Source organism: Emiliania huxleyi, assembly GCF_000372725.1.
Source record: "Emiliania huxleyi CCMP1516 unplaced genomic scaffold EMIHUscaffold_278, whole genome shotgun sequence".
Classification (NCBI taxonomy): domain Eukaryota; phylum Haptophyta; order Isochrysidales; family Noelaerhabdaceae; genus Emiliania; species Emiliania huxleyi.
In genome coordinates, this window is record NW_005199944.1 from 81,383 (window position 1) to 94,986 (window position 13,604).

The following is a 13,604-nucleotide window of genomic DNA, read 5'->3' on the forward strand; positions in this document are numbered from 1 at the left end:
CGGGCTCTTCTCTGCCCTCTCCAGAATCAACAGTTTTCCCCCTTTCACGCCCTTGTCCACAAGCGCACGCGCTGGCCACGGCACCACCCGGCCCTCTCCCCATGCATGCGACCCTCCCTCCCTCTCTCCCCTCCTCTCAGACAGCGATAGCGGCGTTGGCGGCTCTGATGGCGGCGGCCTCGGCAGTGACGACGGCGGCGACGGAGGCAGACGAGGCAGGCGAGGCAGACGAGGCAGAGGAGTTGGCGGCGGTAGACGTGGTGGCGGCAAGACGGGTCAGCGGGGAGGCAGTAGCAGCGACGGCGATGGCAGTGGCGGCGGCGGCGGCAGCAGCCGCGGCGGCGGCGGCGGCGGCGGCGGCGGCGGCAGCGGGAGCGGGAGTGGCGGTGGCGGCGGCGGTCGCAGTGGCGGCGGTAGCAGCAGTGGAGGGGGGGCGGGAGGCACCCAACCACCCGCCCGCGACCAAAGGCAAGCGGCAGAGGGTATGCGTTTGCACCTCTCGAGCAGCAGCAGCACCGGCTACAAGGGAGTGCGCGAGCCGCGTACTGGCCGCTTCGAGGCGCAGCACAAGGTGGACGGAAGGAATATCTACATCGGCTACTTCGACACAGCAGTGGAGGCTGCGGTGGCGTATGCGCGGGCGGTCGGCGAGTACCAGCCCCCCCCTCCTCCGACGGAGCCGCCGCCGCAGCCGCCACGGCCGCTGCCACCCCAGCCGCCGCCGACGCCGCCGACGCAGCTTGGTGTCGGCGCTCGAGTACACGTCAAGGGCAAGGGCTATGTGCTTTTGGACAGTACCGGCGAGCCACACGAGGCGGAATCAACTGCAAGCGGCGGTGGCAGCGTCGCGGAGCAACTCGCGCTCGCGCTGGCGGAGTCGCAGCGGGCGCAGTACCAGCACCAGCACCAGCACCACCAACATTACCAGCACCACCAGCACTCAATGCTCCCGATTGATCGATGGGTGTTGCAGCAGCAGCAGCAGCAGCAGCAACAACAGCAGCAGCAGCCGCCGCCGCCGCCGCAGCAGCAGCAGCACGCGCAGCAGCAGGCGCAGCAGCAAGCACTGCCACCGCCGCCGGCATCCCTGGCGGCTGCGCCACCCGCGGCGCCACCCGCGGCGCTACCGGCCGCCGGGTGCTCCGCTGGTGCGGTGGCCGCCACCTCGGCCGCCTCGGTCGCCTCGGCCGCTTCCGCCACCGCTAGCAACATCGAGGTGGCGCCAGCGCGAGCGGCTGCTGTGGACATCATGGGCTTCATCGAGGACCTCGATTGAGTCAAACTTCTCGCGATGCAAGGTTGTGCGAGAGCGAGAGAGAGAGACCGTGAAACTCTCTCGGCAGCGCACAGACTTCAGTAGTGCCAGGTAGCGACGTGAGAGGCTTGCCCCCGCCCCCTTGCCCTCCACCTTGAGGTGGAGAAGTTTACCTTATAGGGTTATACTCTACCTCAGGCCTGCGGGATCGCGTTTAGGGTGGCAACGGTGACCAAGGGCTGGTGACCCATCGTTTAGAGCCGTAGGTTTGCACATTTGCTTCGACCGTCGTGTGATATGTAAAAGGTAACTATTTCCGGAAGTTGTTCACAAATGTTACGCTTACGGTACACGGATCTTTATTTTTGAGATTTTACTGATCGACCCGCCTCAGCTCGTCCCGCGCTCAATCCCCGTCTGCGCGGCCCGTGGTTCGGTAGACGCGCATCGTAACCGACGCCAGCTCTACGAAACGGCAGACTCGATCAGGCGCCACAGCAGAGGGCGACGCACTCCGCCGCGCCCATCTCCTCGGTGAGGTCGAAGACCTTGTCCGCCTTGGCGTCGCCGAGCGAGACGACGCTGTTCTCCTGCGGCCCGCGGTGCCGCACGCTCACTCAGATAAGTGGGCAGCCGAGCCGAGGGCCTTGTCAATGTGGTGTGCCGTCTGGTCCCCCCTCGCTTGCGCCCACCCACACACCTCGCCGGGTGCCCACTCGCTGGCCGGGCTGGTCTCTCAACTCTCCCCTAGCCATCTATCCGCTCGCCTTGAGCCACGTCTCGAGCGTCGCCCTGCCCACGCCGCCCGCCAGCAGCGCCTCCGCCAGCGGGTCCGACGCGAGCGACGCGCCTACGAAGGTTCCGAGACGGTTCCGAGACGGTTCCGAGAAGGGGAGGGGGTCCGACGCGGCCGACGCGCCGCTCCACACACAGCGCTCCTTGAGGCCCTCGAGCGGCCCCGCCTGTTCACAGAGCGTGTCACTGAGAAGAAGAGACCGCCGTACAGCGCTGCGCGCTGGCCTGTGAGAGGTTGAGGTGCTAGCCCTGGAGGCCCTGGGGGTGGGCGGAGGCAGACTAGCCGCGGGCCTAGAAGGCCCGCATTCACAGCGGCGCAGCTGTGAACGACGCGCGGCGGTTGGCTGCTGCCAGGCGACTAAGGCGATCGCCCGCAAGCTCCTCGGCTAGATCTCGGCTGGATCTCGGCTAGATCTCGGCTGGATCTCGGCTAGATCTCGGCTGGATCTCGGCTAGATCCCGCCGACGCGTGGACGCAATTTAGGCTCATGCTCGGCTTCGCCTCCAGGGTTAGGGTTAGGGTTAGGGTCAGGGTTAGGGTTAGGGTTAGGGTTAGGGTTAGGGTTAGGGTTCGGGTTAGGGTTAGGGTTAGGGTTCGGGTTACGGTTAGGGTTCGGGTTCGGGTTCGGGTTAGGCAATGTAGGCTCATGCTCGGCTTCGCCTCGAGGCCCAGCTCGCGCCACTGGCCTACCGTCGGGTGCGAACAGCGTCTGCTTCACGGCTCCTAGCTGTGAGCAGGCCCAGCTCGCGCGACTGGCCTAGCATCGCTGCGCGCGCGCTGCCCGCCGCGGCCATCGCCGGATCGGTCGCCCCAATCACCGACTGACGAAACGCGGCCCAAGAGAGGAGCGCCTGGTCCCACTCGCAGACAAGGTACCGCACCTCCGCGCCCGGCGCCACGAACGCCTGCCGCATCGCCGGGTAGAAGCCGTTCACCGTGTAGACGGGCGGCGACGGCCCCTCGAGACGCGAGACGTACGTTCCTGTCCGCACAGCTCTCGAAGTCATGAAAATCGGTCTGTGTCACGCCGTCGATCCGCGAGTCGCGAGTGCCCGGCGCCAGCTTCAGCTGCTTCCCGGCCCGCCACATCGCCTCGAGGCCGAGGCCGTCGACGCCGAGCTGCGCCAGCGCGTCGTCATTCCGCAGCATGCTCGGCAGCGCCTGCGCCCACTTCAGGCCGTACGCGTCTTCAAAGGCCTGCAGCGCCGCGGGAGAGACTGCCATGTCGCCGGGCTGTACGCCCATCGCGAGGTCGGCGAGCGAACCGTAGTGCTGGTCGATGAGCTTCTGCTCGTCGATCTCGGCCGCCCGTTTGATGCCGGACGAAGTGACGGTGATGCCGGCCTGCTCGAGGTGCTGCTTGAGGAAGGCGTCGCACGCGTCGTTGGCCGCGTGCGGCTTGAGGAATACGAGTGCCTGGTTCTTCATCGTGACGGAGAGGGTGAGCGTCGTTGCCAGCGCTGCGAGCATGAACGCGGCCGGAAAGAGAAAAAAGAAGTACCCAGTTGGTTGATTGCGCAATCGACTGCCATGGCCTCCGTGCCCACGCCTGCGCCGGTGAACGAGGTCATCAACGCCTACGGCGCGAACGGCGTCTTGACGGCGCCTCCAGGCGCCGCGCCTCCGGTTGGCGGCGCGCTCGGCTCTGGCGCGCTCGGCTCTGGCGGCGGCGCGCTCGGCTCTGGCGGCGGCGCGCTCGGCTCTGGCGGCGGCGCGCTCGGCTCTGGCGGCGGCGCGCTCGGCTCTGGCGGCGGCGCGCTCGGCTCTGGCGGCGGCGCGCTCGGCTCTGGCGGCGGCGCGCTCGGCTCTGGCGGCGGCGCGCTCGGCTCTGGCGGCGGCGCGCTCGGCTCTGGCGGCGGCACGCTCTCCTCTGGCGGCGGCACGCTCTCCTCTGGCGGCGGTACGCCTGGCGCCTCTCCTCTGTCGCCGGCCAACCTGGCTCGCGCCGCGGCCAAGCGTGAAGAGGCGCTGAGGAGGCGCGAGTTCGGGTCGGGGGTGGGCGATCTCGAGCGCGGCCTCCCCTGCGATCTCTCGAACTACGCGCACCTGGCAGCAGCGGTGGCGGCGGCTGAGGCGGACTACGAGGAGGAGCAGAAGCCGCCCCTCCCTCGCAAGAAGCCTACACGCTCGGCGGCCGCCATTCTCCGACGCCGACAGAAGTCAGCAGCGAACCGGCGGCAGCGTGTGGGAGAGTTGGCCGCCGCCGCTGGCGGCACCAGCACCGGCGGCGGAGAGGCGAGCAGCGGCGGCGGAGGCGGCGGCGGCGGCGGCGGCGGCGGCGGAGCCGCTGACGACGTGCATGCCGAAGTGCTCGCCCTCCGGGCCGCGCTCAAGGACCGCACTGCGGTGCTGCGGCTGGCGCGGAAGCAGCTAAAGCGTCAGACAAAGACGTCGCAGTCGCGGTGGGCGCAGCTGGCGCGCAAAGACTCGAAGCGCTGCCGCGCTTGTATCCGGGAGAGAGCTGTGAAGGGTGGCACTGTGTGCACGTGCGAGCAAACGTAGCAAGATGCCGGGCTGAGGAAGGGGACGATGCGGTAGTGACAGTGAGAAAAAATGTAATGTCAGTGTGTGCGACTGCGTTGTCTGTATGTGTGCAACTGCGTTGTCTGTGTGTGCTAGATCATATGAGCCTGCAGGCGTCATGCGTTGTCGCTCCGGTATGCCACAATTCCTTTGTTCTTTGAGTCTTCTTCTTACATCTTTTGCAAGCTGCTCCTTTTGCGGGGTCGGGTGCCCCCCCCCCCCCCCCAAGGGAGAGAGCCCCCTTAAACAAAGAACTCCCCCCCCCCCCCCCACTCACGCACCCAGGCCACCTTTTTGCGACGAAAGCCGGTCGATATCAATCAATCAACGCTGCGCTGGCCCCCTCCCACCACCTTCCCCGATGGGCCCACGGAGAATCCCTCATCTTCTAACCCTCACTCATTCAATCTCCGTGGGTCTCGATATGAGTTTGCGACAGGGAGGTCAACTCCGGGGGGGAGCACAAACAGATATCCGTGCACGAAGTGTGCAAAATCGGTGTTGGATACCCCTCATTTGTTGGGCGTGTAACAGACGTACTGGGCACCTGGGGCAAACGTGCCGCATAATGGAGCAGAGAGTTCGCCGCCGTTCGCGAACGGTCTACTCGGCGCGCTACAAGCTGCGCGTCGTCAGCGAAGCCCTCGCCCGCCCCCCGTCGTGCCGGATCAAGCCAACCTGTCGCAACCACCCCGGCATCGAGCCGGTAATGCGGCGCCGCCCCCGCCACTGCCGCCACGCGCAGGGGTGGCAACTGGGGCTGTGTCGCGCGGGCTCAACCCGCGCCATCCCTCGGCCGACGGCAGACCCAGCTGCGCAAGTGGATCAAGAAGCACAAGAGCATCGCAACGTTCGCGGGCATGGAGGAACGGCAAGTGTGGCTCAACCGCAGGCGAGAGAGGACAGCAGCAGCCCCTGCACTCCTGCCACGCCTCACCCCCCCCCCCCCCCCTCCTGCCGGGCAGCTACGAGGAGTGCGAGCTCGAAGCCTTCCGGTCCGACCCGCTGGGCACGGCCCCGCTCTTTGCCCTGCAAGCCGGCAGTGAGGCGTGCCGCCGAACGCTGCGGCCCAGTGGGGAGGGCTGGGGGAGCTGTATCTCAATCGTGCGGGTGCGACGCAGGCGCAGCAGTTGCAGCGAGCGTGTGCACCGCAGCCGGCGGCGCCGTTCGGCAACATCTCCTCCTCCCACCCACGGCGAGCGCCCCACTCCTTGCCTTTGGGCGATGGGGACGCAACGCTCACAGCTCGCGGCGGTTGGGCGGTAGGTGTCCGACGCCCTCCTCCCTGCTGCCGATGGACGCCGTCGTGCAGGCGGCGGCGATGGAGGATGTTCTTCCATCCTTCACGCCGGCCCTCATCTCGGAGTACATCCGCGTCCTCGACTTGGTGGGCGATATGCTTCACCCCGCGCCGGTGCCGGCGGCCGCCTTCTCGCCTAGCTTCTCGCGTGTTGCGAGCGAGGAGTTCATCTAGAGGGCTCGCTGCCTCCGCGCGGCCCTGAGCTGCATCCATCCATCCATCCATCCACCATGCCAATTTTCCTGCCACGCCGACGCTCCGAGACGCTCCGAGAGAAGCGGCCTATGTGCGCTCTACCTAGATGCCCCTGCGGCGCAGCGAATGCTACCTAGCGCTCGAGTTGGTTGTGTCCATGGATGACCCTCGCGCAACTATGTCGATGACGACGATCGGTGTATGCTCGTCACGAACGGTAGAGAGCGAGAGCGAGAGCGAGAGAGCGAGAGCGAGCGAGAGAGCGAGTGAGCGAGAGAGCAAGAGAGCGAGAGAGCGAGAGAGCTGCGAGGTAACCTGTCCTCGCACCCCGCTGCCTGCTCCCGCTTCCGTTGAGAGAGAGAGAGAGAGAGAGAGAGAGAGAGAGAGAGAGAGAGAGAGAGCTTAGAGTGGGTGTGAGAGTGATAGAGAGAGAGAGCAGAGGGGATCTAGATGCCACGTCCCACGCGTTGCGTGTTTAGGTGTTTACACGCGCACATTCCTCGGTAAGACTTTGTTGTAAAATTCTAAGACCCAGTCCCGTACCCGGTGTCGTGTGAGAGAGTTTTGTTGTAAAATTCTAAGACCCTCTCCGTTTGACTTTTTGTGACTTTGCTCTTTGGTAGACCGCCGCGAGTACATTAATCATTATCAGATGTGACAGTCCCCTCGCGCTCGCCCTGGCCCCTGCCCTGTTGAATAACTTAGATCTTAGTTGTGCGATGGAGCCTTTTGTGCGGCTCGAAAGTGCGCGTGTTTTATCTGATTTCTCGAGAAGCGCCTGATTGGTGCTGATTTCTCGCTGTGTAGCAGACCCATCTGTTCACATGAGGGCGAGATGTCCGGTGGCGGTGCGCAACTGCACGCGAGAGATGCCAACTTTCCGGACAACTCCGCAACAACCAACATGCGAGATGCGTGCGGCTAGAGCCGTAGGCGTGCGGGCAGTGGGACAGAGAGGCTGGTGCGGAGAACCTTTTGTGGCCGCCGCGGCGACCTCCAAACAAGGTGGCACCCCTCCCCCCCACCCTCCCCCTCACACCCCCGCCCGCCCGCGGAAGCGTCGCCGGCCCGAGGCCGGCAGGCGGAGGAGACAGAGATGGCGCCAGCCGCCGCGCCGCCGTGTCGTCGAACCGGCGGCGGCAGCAGCAACCGGCGGCGGCAGCAGCAGCAGCAGCAGCGGAGGTGGCGGCGGCGGGCGGCGCTCACATCTCGTCCTTCGGGCTGCCCTTCTTGGCCTTCTTCTTCCCCTTGGCGACCACCTCGTAGATGGCCCACCGGCGGACGTGCTCCTCGCCGCGCACCTGGCGTGAGATTGCCCGAGATTACCCGAGGTTAGCCGAGATTGCTCCTCGCCGCGCAACTGGAGCCTATGCACTCACTCACACGGACTCACACGGACTCACGGACTCACGGACTCACACGGACTCACTGACTCACTGACTCACTGACTCACTGACTCACTGACTCACTGACTCGCTCACTCTGACTCACTGAGTCTATCACTCACCCACTCACGAGCGGCAATCTCGGGAGCAATCTCGGGAGCAATCTCGGGAGCAATCTCGGGAGCAATCTCGGGAGCAATCTCGGGAGCAATCTCGGGAGCAATCTCGGGAGCAATCTCGGGAGCAATCTCGGGAGCAATCTCGGGCAATCTCGGGCAATCTCGGCGAGTCGCGCGCCGCCGATACTCCCGCCTCTGCGCACAGCTCGTCGGCGCAGCCGCACCCGTACGCTTGGAAGTCGAGGCAGGGCATGCTGCAGCCGGCGTCGTCGAGGCTGCCCGCCTTCCAGCCCTGGGGCAGCGCCGGGATGGCAAACGCGTGCCCGTCCATGCCCGAGCGAGCCAGCGCGACGTACCGGCTGCCCGCCTCCTTGGCAAAGGCGCGCGCCTCGGCGAGCGTCGACCCGTCCGCTCCGCCAGAGTAGGTCCGCTCCTCCCCGAGCAGAGCCTCCGCGCCGACGCACCCGAGGTACCAGAGGCCGGGGCGTCCCTTGGAGCCGCCGCCTCCGCCGGGGCCATCGGAGGGCCCCTTGCGGCCCGACATGCGCTCGTGGTACTCCTTGTCGTACGCCTCGTCCTCGCTGCTGCGCTTGGTGTTGAAGTCCTCCAGCTGCGCGAAGTTCTTCCGGCGCGCGATGAGCGGCGCCAGCGCGGGCGGGTACTGGCCAACGCAGTACCACGACCCGGGCGCGTCGCACCTCCGGTTGGCGGGGTCCGCCACCCACTTCTTCGACTTGAGCGAGACGCGCCGCACCTTGAAGATGCGAACCTTCCCGTACCGCGAGGTGAAGACGTGCTGGAAGAGGGACTCGTTGGCGGCGATCCCGCGCTGGCCGTGCATCGTGAGCTTGTAGAGCAGGCACTCCTCCATCATCGGCGTGGGCTGCCCGCCCTGGTAGAAGCCAAACTTGGAGCACGTCGGGTCGCCCGGGCAGATGTCGCGGAAGACCGAGTTGCCGATGCGGGCCATGTGCGGCGACTTTGCAAGGTCGTCGCCTCCGCCGCCCGCCCAGACGAGCACGTAGTCGGCGAGGTGGCGCGCGATCGAGTGCGCCTTCTGCTCGTTGCCGGAGAGGATGAGGCCGAGGGTGGCGATGTGCTCGTGGTTCCAGGTGTTGCCGTCGGCGATGGTGGTCCGCTCGCCGATGCCGGTGATCTGGTAGCCGTAGTCCCACCAGGCCATCACGCGCGCATCCTCGGGCGTCTTGTCGCGCAGCCACCAGTATGCCTCGCGGTAGTCGTCCACCATCACCTCCTGCCCATTGTATGTCTTGGCTTTGAACATGATTTGCGGCTGCGAGAGCCCCTCGGCCAGCTGGTGCGAGTAGTCGTAAAACTCGCGCCCCCTCGGCACGCACCAGTACACAGCGTACGCGCCGAGCGCGATCCGCAGCAAGCACGAGACCGGGTTGGCGTAGACCAACTCCACGCCCTCCATTGCCAGCGCGCCGAGCGCGCGCGCGTGCGACCACGCCTCGCCCAGCGCCGCCTCGGCCTTGGCGCCGCCCTTGCCGCCCTTCTTCCGCCGCTCCTTGGCCGACGCCGACGCGTCCTTGCCGCTCCGATCCTCCTCCTCCTCCTCCTCTTCCGCGCCCTCCGCCGCGGTGGCCTCGGCGGCGCCGGTGGCGGGCGGCGACGGCAGCCTCAGGATCCTCGAGCCGAGTCGCGCGACGGGGCGGACGAGCAGCTGGTCGGCGGCGACACCTGCTCGTGTACAGCACATCATCAGCTCAACGTTTGAGAGGAAGACGCGGACCTGTCGGCGAGGACGCCTGTTCGTAACGAGCTCCTCATTCATTCTTAGTCATCAACGAGCGGCCGAGGGTAGCCGGTCGGCGACGGCGCCGAGGAGCACGCCGCCGAGGGCCGAGGCGACCGGGCCGAGCAGGATGACGAGCCGCGCCTGTCAATGCTTAATCAGCGAGTCATGGATGGTCGAGAGGCGACCGAGCAGGGGGGGCAGTGCGGTGCCATCTTGTTTGAGAAGAAGTAGGCGGTGCCGGCGTAGAGGACGATGAAGAGGTTGGCGTCGGTGAAGCGGACGAGCGAGAGGAGGAAGCCGTACGGCGCGATGTGGTAGATGTGGTGGAGGTAGTGGGAGTACGCCTGAGGACCACACGCATGGGGATTGGTAGTGACACTGCCAGCACTGATACACTGTGGTGGAGGCAGTGGAGTCGGCCTGCTCGTTTGCCGGCTGGTGCTCCGCCACCGAATCCACCAGCGGGTTGCCGGTGCGGGTGTGCTTGACGAAGAGCCCGCGCACGCGAGCGGAGAGGGGGCCGAAGTAGCCGAACTGCATCAGCAGCGCCGCCGCGCCCACGAGCGCGAGCGCGATGGGCAGCGCGAGCTTGGCACGCAACAGCTGGACCTGGAACCCCGTGATCCGCTCATTCAGTCCTCATGGTTGCTAGTTTCTAGCGTGGCGCGCAATGGCACGAGAGAAAGAGAGCTTGCACATCCGCACTACACACTAACAATGATAGAGTGACAACGGCGGGCCTGCAAAACGGAGAGCTTGCGTGCGCGCCGCTGCACCTCCACGTACTCGAGCAGCTGCATGCCAACAAAAGCGAGGAGCGGGCCTAATCAGAGACCCAGCCAATCAGTCGGTGTTACACGCGCCATAGCACGGACGGCGGGGCACACGCGCACTCGCGGAACACGCCGGGCATTGCACACGAGGCGTTGTGTGCGATCTCAGGGAAAAGCATCACAACGCACAGAAGTGCAATAGTGAGAACAGAGCCAGCGGTATAGAAGACATCGCGGCTTCATGGCTCTCTCTCGGCTACATCTCGGCTTCAAAGCTCTATCTCGGCTACATCTCGACTACAGCGGGCCCATCTGCTCGAGGTTGCGCACGGGCGCCCAGTTGACGGGCGGCACTCGCGTAGCGCCGAGGGTGCCTAGAAAAAGAAATCGCGGGTGGCGAAAAGAAAGTCGGGCGCGCGCCGCGCGCGGGTGGCGACGAGAGTGCCGATGACGTAGAAGAGCGAGTAGGCGCGGTGCAGCTTGGAGGTGTACCTGCCGCGAACAGGAAAACACCCTCGGCGACGGACCAAACGCAGCGACCCGGCGCGGCGCAGCGGTGAGGTGGCGCCTGCCGCAAGCGCACAGGGCCGCCGCGTGCACGCCAATCATGTTGACCACGAAGACGTACCCTCCCCATGCCGCCACCATGTAGACGTATGCGAGACCGCACAGCACGCCGAACACGACCGACGCCTATGCGATGAGAACGAGAATACACTATTGTTGCTGCTGCTGCTACTACTACTACCACTGCTGCTGCCTGCTGCTGCTGCTGCTACTACTGCTACTACTGCTACTGCTACTCATAATAATAATAATAACAGTGACATCAGCGGCGGCGCCTTGGTCGCGCGCCCGTCAGCGACCGCGGGGTCTGGCCGCAGCGCGCGCGTCCAAAAGTAGAATGTGGTGCACCTGCGCAGCGGCAATGCCATGTCATGGGAGCAGTGAGAGGGAGACGTCGGCCCGAGAGTAGAACGGTGCGCACCCTCTAGGAAGCGTCCAGGAAGCGTCCAGGAAGTGTCTAGGAAGTGTCTAGGCGGTGTCTAGGAAGTGTCTAGGAAGCGTCCCGGAAGCGTCCCGGAAGCGTCCCGGAAGCGTCCCGGATGCGTCCCGGATGCGTCCCGGAGGTGTCTAGGAAGTGTCCCGGAGGTGTCTAGGAGGTGGCTAGAAAGTGATCATGCTGAAGAAGACAGTCGCAATGGCATGTAGGTCCGAGAGTAGAAGGTGGTGCGCACGGCGTATCTCGACTGCATCTCGGCTGCACCTCGGCTGCATCTCGGCTGCATCTCGGCGGCATCTCGGCTGCATCTCGGCTGCATCTCGGCACATGGCGGTCAGCGCGATCGACTCGTTGTCGTATCCGCCCGCCACCGACCTCATGGTGTGGGCGGGGATCACCGCCTACGCGCTGAGTACGCCAGCCTCAGGGCGGGAGATGTGGGGAGATATGGGGAGATATGGGCAGCCTACGCGCTGAGTACGCCAGCCTCAGGGCGGGAGATATGGGGAGATATGGGGAGATATGGGGAGATATGGGGAGATATGGGCAGCCTACGCGCTGAGTACGCCAGCCTCAGGGCGGGAGGACGGGTCTTGTGCGTCGTCTTCCGAGCACCGCGTGAGGACAACGGAGAGGAGTACAGTGAATACAGCGGAGTCCGTGGCCCTCTCGGGGGAAGGCGGTAGTGAGCAGCGTCTTCAGAGCACCGCGTGAGTACAACGGAGAGGAGTACAGTGAGTACAGCGGAACGCGGGTGAGTACAGCGGAGCACGTGGCCCTCTCGGGCGCTGGTTGGAATGTGCATTAACACGTATTCCGCTTCTAGGGGCACCGCGCCATGATTGCGGCCGCAGCGACGCCCGCGGACCAAGTGCCGGAGCACTCTGCGGTGAGCGCGCCTGCGCACATGGTTGAGCGGGGAGGGCATGAATGAGGAGCTGATGGGCCAGGTGTGCCGGAGCAGTCTGCGGTGAGGGCGCCTGCGCAATAGGTAGGCAGCGAACGAGCTCACATCACACCGAGAGGGAGGGGGGGGGGGAGAGAGAGAGAGAGAGAGAGAGAGAGAGAGAGAGAGAGAGAGAGAGAGGGAGAGGGAGAGCGAGAGGGACAGAGAGAGAGAGAGAGAGAGAGAGAGAGAGAGAGAGAGAGAGAGAGAGAGAGAGAGAGAGAGAGAGAGAGAGAGAGAGAGAGAGAGAGATGCGAGAGAGAGAGAGAGATGCGAGAGAGCGCTGAGGCTAGACGCGGTGTCCGCTGCACGCTGCGGCGCGATGGACAGAGATATGGACCACTGGCTGGCTGACTGATCTCCAACTGATCTCCCCATATCTCCCCCTATCTCGCAGCACGCTGCGGCGCGCCCAGCGAGACGGAGGCGGTGATGCCGAACCAGGCGGGCACCATGCAGCAGACCTAGAGGAAGAACTCGCCGCGTGGTGGCCGACGTGTTTCTTTTTTTAGGGGAGGGGGGCGAGCCAGGGCCGGTGCTTTGACGCAGTCAGTGTGCTTCGAGGTAGTATGAACTCAGAACGGCCCCCCGAGAGCGCCTCTTCGACGCCCACGGGTCCCCCCGGTGAAAGAGTCGTGTGAAAAAGAAAACAAGTTAAAAACCTAGGCAACAAAGTTTTCGTGCACACAAACAACTCAACTAATTTTTAACCAACCCCCTTCTCTTTCTCCATGATCCGAGCGCGTGCTTTTGTCTGACTCGACTACGCAGGGGCCAGGGCGAAACGCGAGATCTACAGGCGCTCAGCGGCCCATGATTGACGCGCCCCAGGCGACGCGCCCGAGCAGGTTGCTTGATGTCGCACGCCCCTTCCTCTCCCCGCCCACGCATTCGAAGATGCTCGCTCGAGAGGTCCTCACCGACGAGAGGTCCTCACATTTAACAGGTCCTAATAAGGAAAAAGAAAACTCCGTTCGTCCGGGGATGTGTCCAACCCCCCCCGAGCACGCTGCCGAGCTAGAGCCGGAGACCGAGTTCGATGCAGGTCGACGTCCCCGGCGACGTGGCGGGAGAGCCGGCGGCGGAGGAGGAGTCGACGTCGGGCGCGTCGGGCGAGGCTGCCGGCCTCTCCACCTCGAGACGCCCCGGGGCAGTGCCTAGGAGGCAAGGCGGGGCGAGGGGGCGCGCGGGCGCGGGGTGCGGTGCGGTGTGGGTGTGTACGTGTGATGTGACTGCAGCAAGAGACCATCCGTTTGTATTAAAGGCCTATTTCCAGCTTGGGGAAGTGCGCCGCCCGTGCGTCGTTGGGACTCGTGGCGCCTCCCAGGCCCGCCGCAGCGGTCCCATGGGTACTGAAGTCTCAAAAAAAGAATTTTTCGAGCCAGTCACGATGTCAACCCTCCCATACCTGATGCTCGTAGGGCTTGAGAGTGCCCCGCGGGCCGCCGTGTTGCCACTTCTGCCAGCGCTCCTCGGCGTCGCCGCATCTCCCTTGAACTCGTCGGCCGAGCCCACCTTTGGCGCAGATCGTGCTGCCTTCCAACGCA

At 65.2% G+C, this 13,604-nt stretch overlaps 3 protein-coding genes across 3 annotated transcripts in view; 1 reads left to right on the forward strand and 2 right to left on the reverse strand.

The window, feature by feature from the left end:
• Nucleotides 1–1,740: 1,740 nt before the first annotated feature.
• Nucleotides 1,741–3,521, reverse strand: EMIHUDRAFT_238909 (hypothetical protein; the record flags this gene model as incomplete). Its single annotated transcript, XM_005776543.1, has 5 exons — nucleotides 1,741–1,867; nucleotides 2,033–2,105; nucleotides 2,187–2,217; nucleotides 2,870–2,956; nucleotides 3,030–3,521. The coding sequence occupies 5 exons, from the start codon at nucleotides 3,519–3,521 to the stop codon at nucleotides 1,741–1,743; spliced, it is 810 nt and encodes a 269-aa protein (XP_005776600.1).
• A 1,621-nt stretch (nucleotides 3,522–5,142) lies between these two features.
• Nucleotides 5,143–6,048, forward strand: EMIHUDRAFT_238910 (hypothetical protein; the record flags this gene model as incomplete). The annotated part of the gene is made up of 4 exons (XM_005776544.1): nucleotides 5,143–5,280; nucleotides 5,381–5,449; nucleotides 5,547–5,684; nucleotides 5,887–6,048. The coding sequence occupies 4 exons, from the start codon at nucleotides 5,143–5,145 to the stop codon at nucleotides 6,046–6,048; spliced, it is 507 nt and encodes a 168-aa protein (XP_005776601.1).
• Nucleotides 6,049–7,271: 1,223 nt separating this feature from the next.
• Nucleotides 7,272–13,604, reverse strand: part of EMIHUDRAFT_469383 (hypothetical protein) — a gene marked incomplete at both ends in the record, with an annotated part of 7,155 nt that continues 822 nt past the window's right edge. The window contains 13 exons of the mRNA XM_005776545.1: nucleotides 7,272–7,370; nucleotides 7,761–9,277; nucleotides 9,330–9,345; nucleotides 9,414–9,476; nucleotides 9,521–9,679; nucleotides 9,732–9,944; nucleotides 10,076–10,158; nucleotides 10,417–10,482; nucleotides 10,554–10,600; nucleotides 10,677–10,801; nucleotides 10,951–11,023; nucleotides 11,944–12,010; nucleotides 13,089–13,214. Coding sequence (XP_005776602.1) covers nucleotides 7,272–7,370; nucleotides 7,761–9,277; nucleotides 9,330–9,345; nucleotides 9,414–9,476; nucleotides 9,521–9,679; nucleotides 9,732–9,944; nucleotides 10,076–10,158; nucleotides 10,417–10,482; nucleotides 10,554–10,600; nucleotides 10,677–10,801; nucleotides 10,951–11,023; nucleotides 11,944–12,010; nucleotides 13,089–13,214 — 2,654 coding nt within the window. The remainder of the gene's footprint in view (nucleotides 7,371–7,760; nucleotides 9,278–9,329; nucleotides 9,346–9,413; nucleotides 9,477–9,520; nucleotides 9,680–9,731; nucleotides 9,945–10,075; nucleotides 10,159–10,416; nucleotides 10,483–10,553; nucleotides 10,601–10,676; nucleotides 10,802–10,950; nucleotides 11,024–11,943; nucleotides 12,011–13,088; nucleotides 13,215–13,604) is intronic.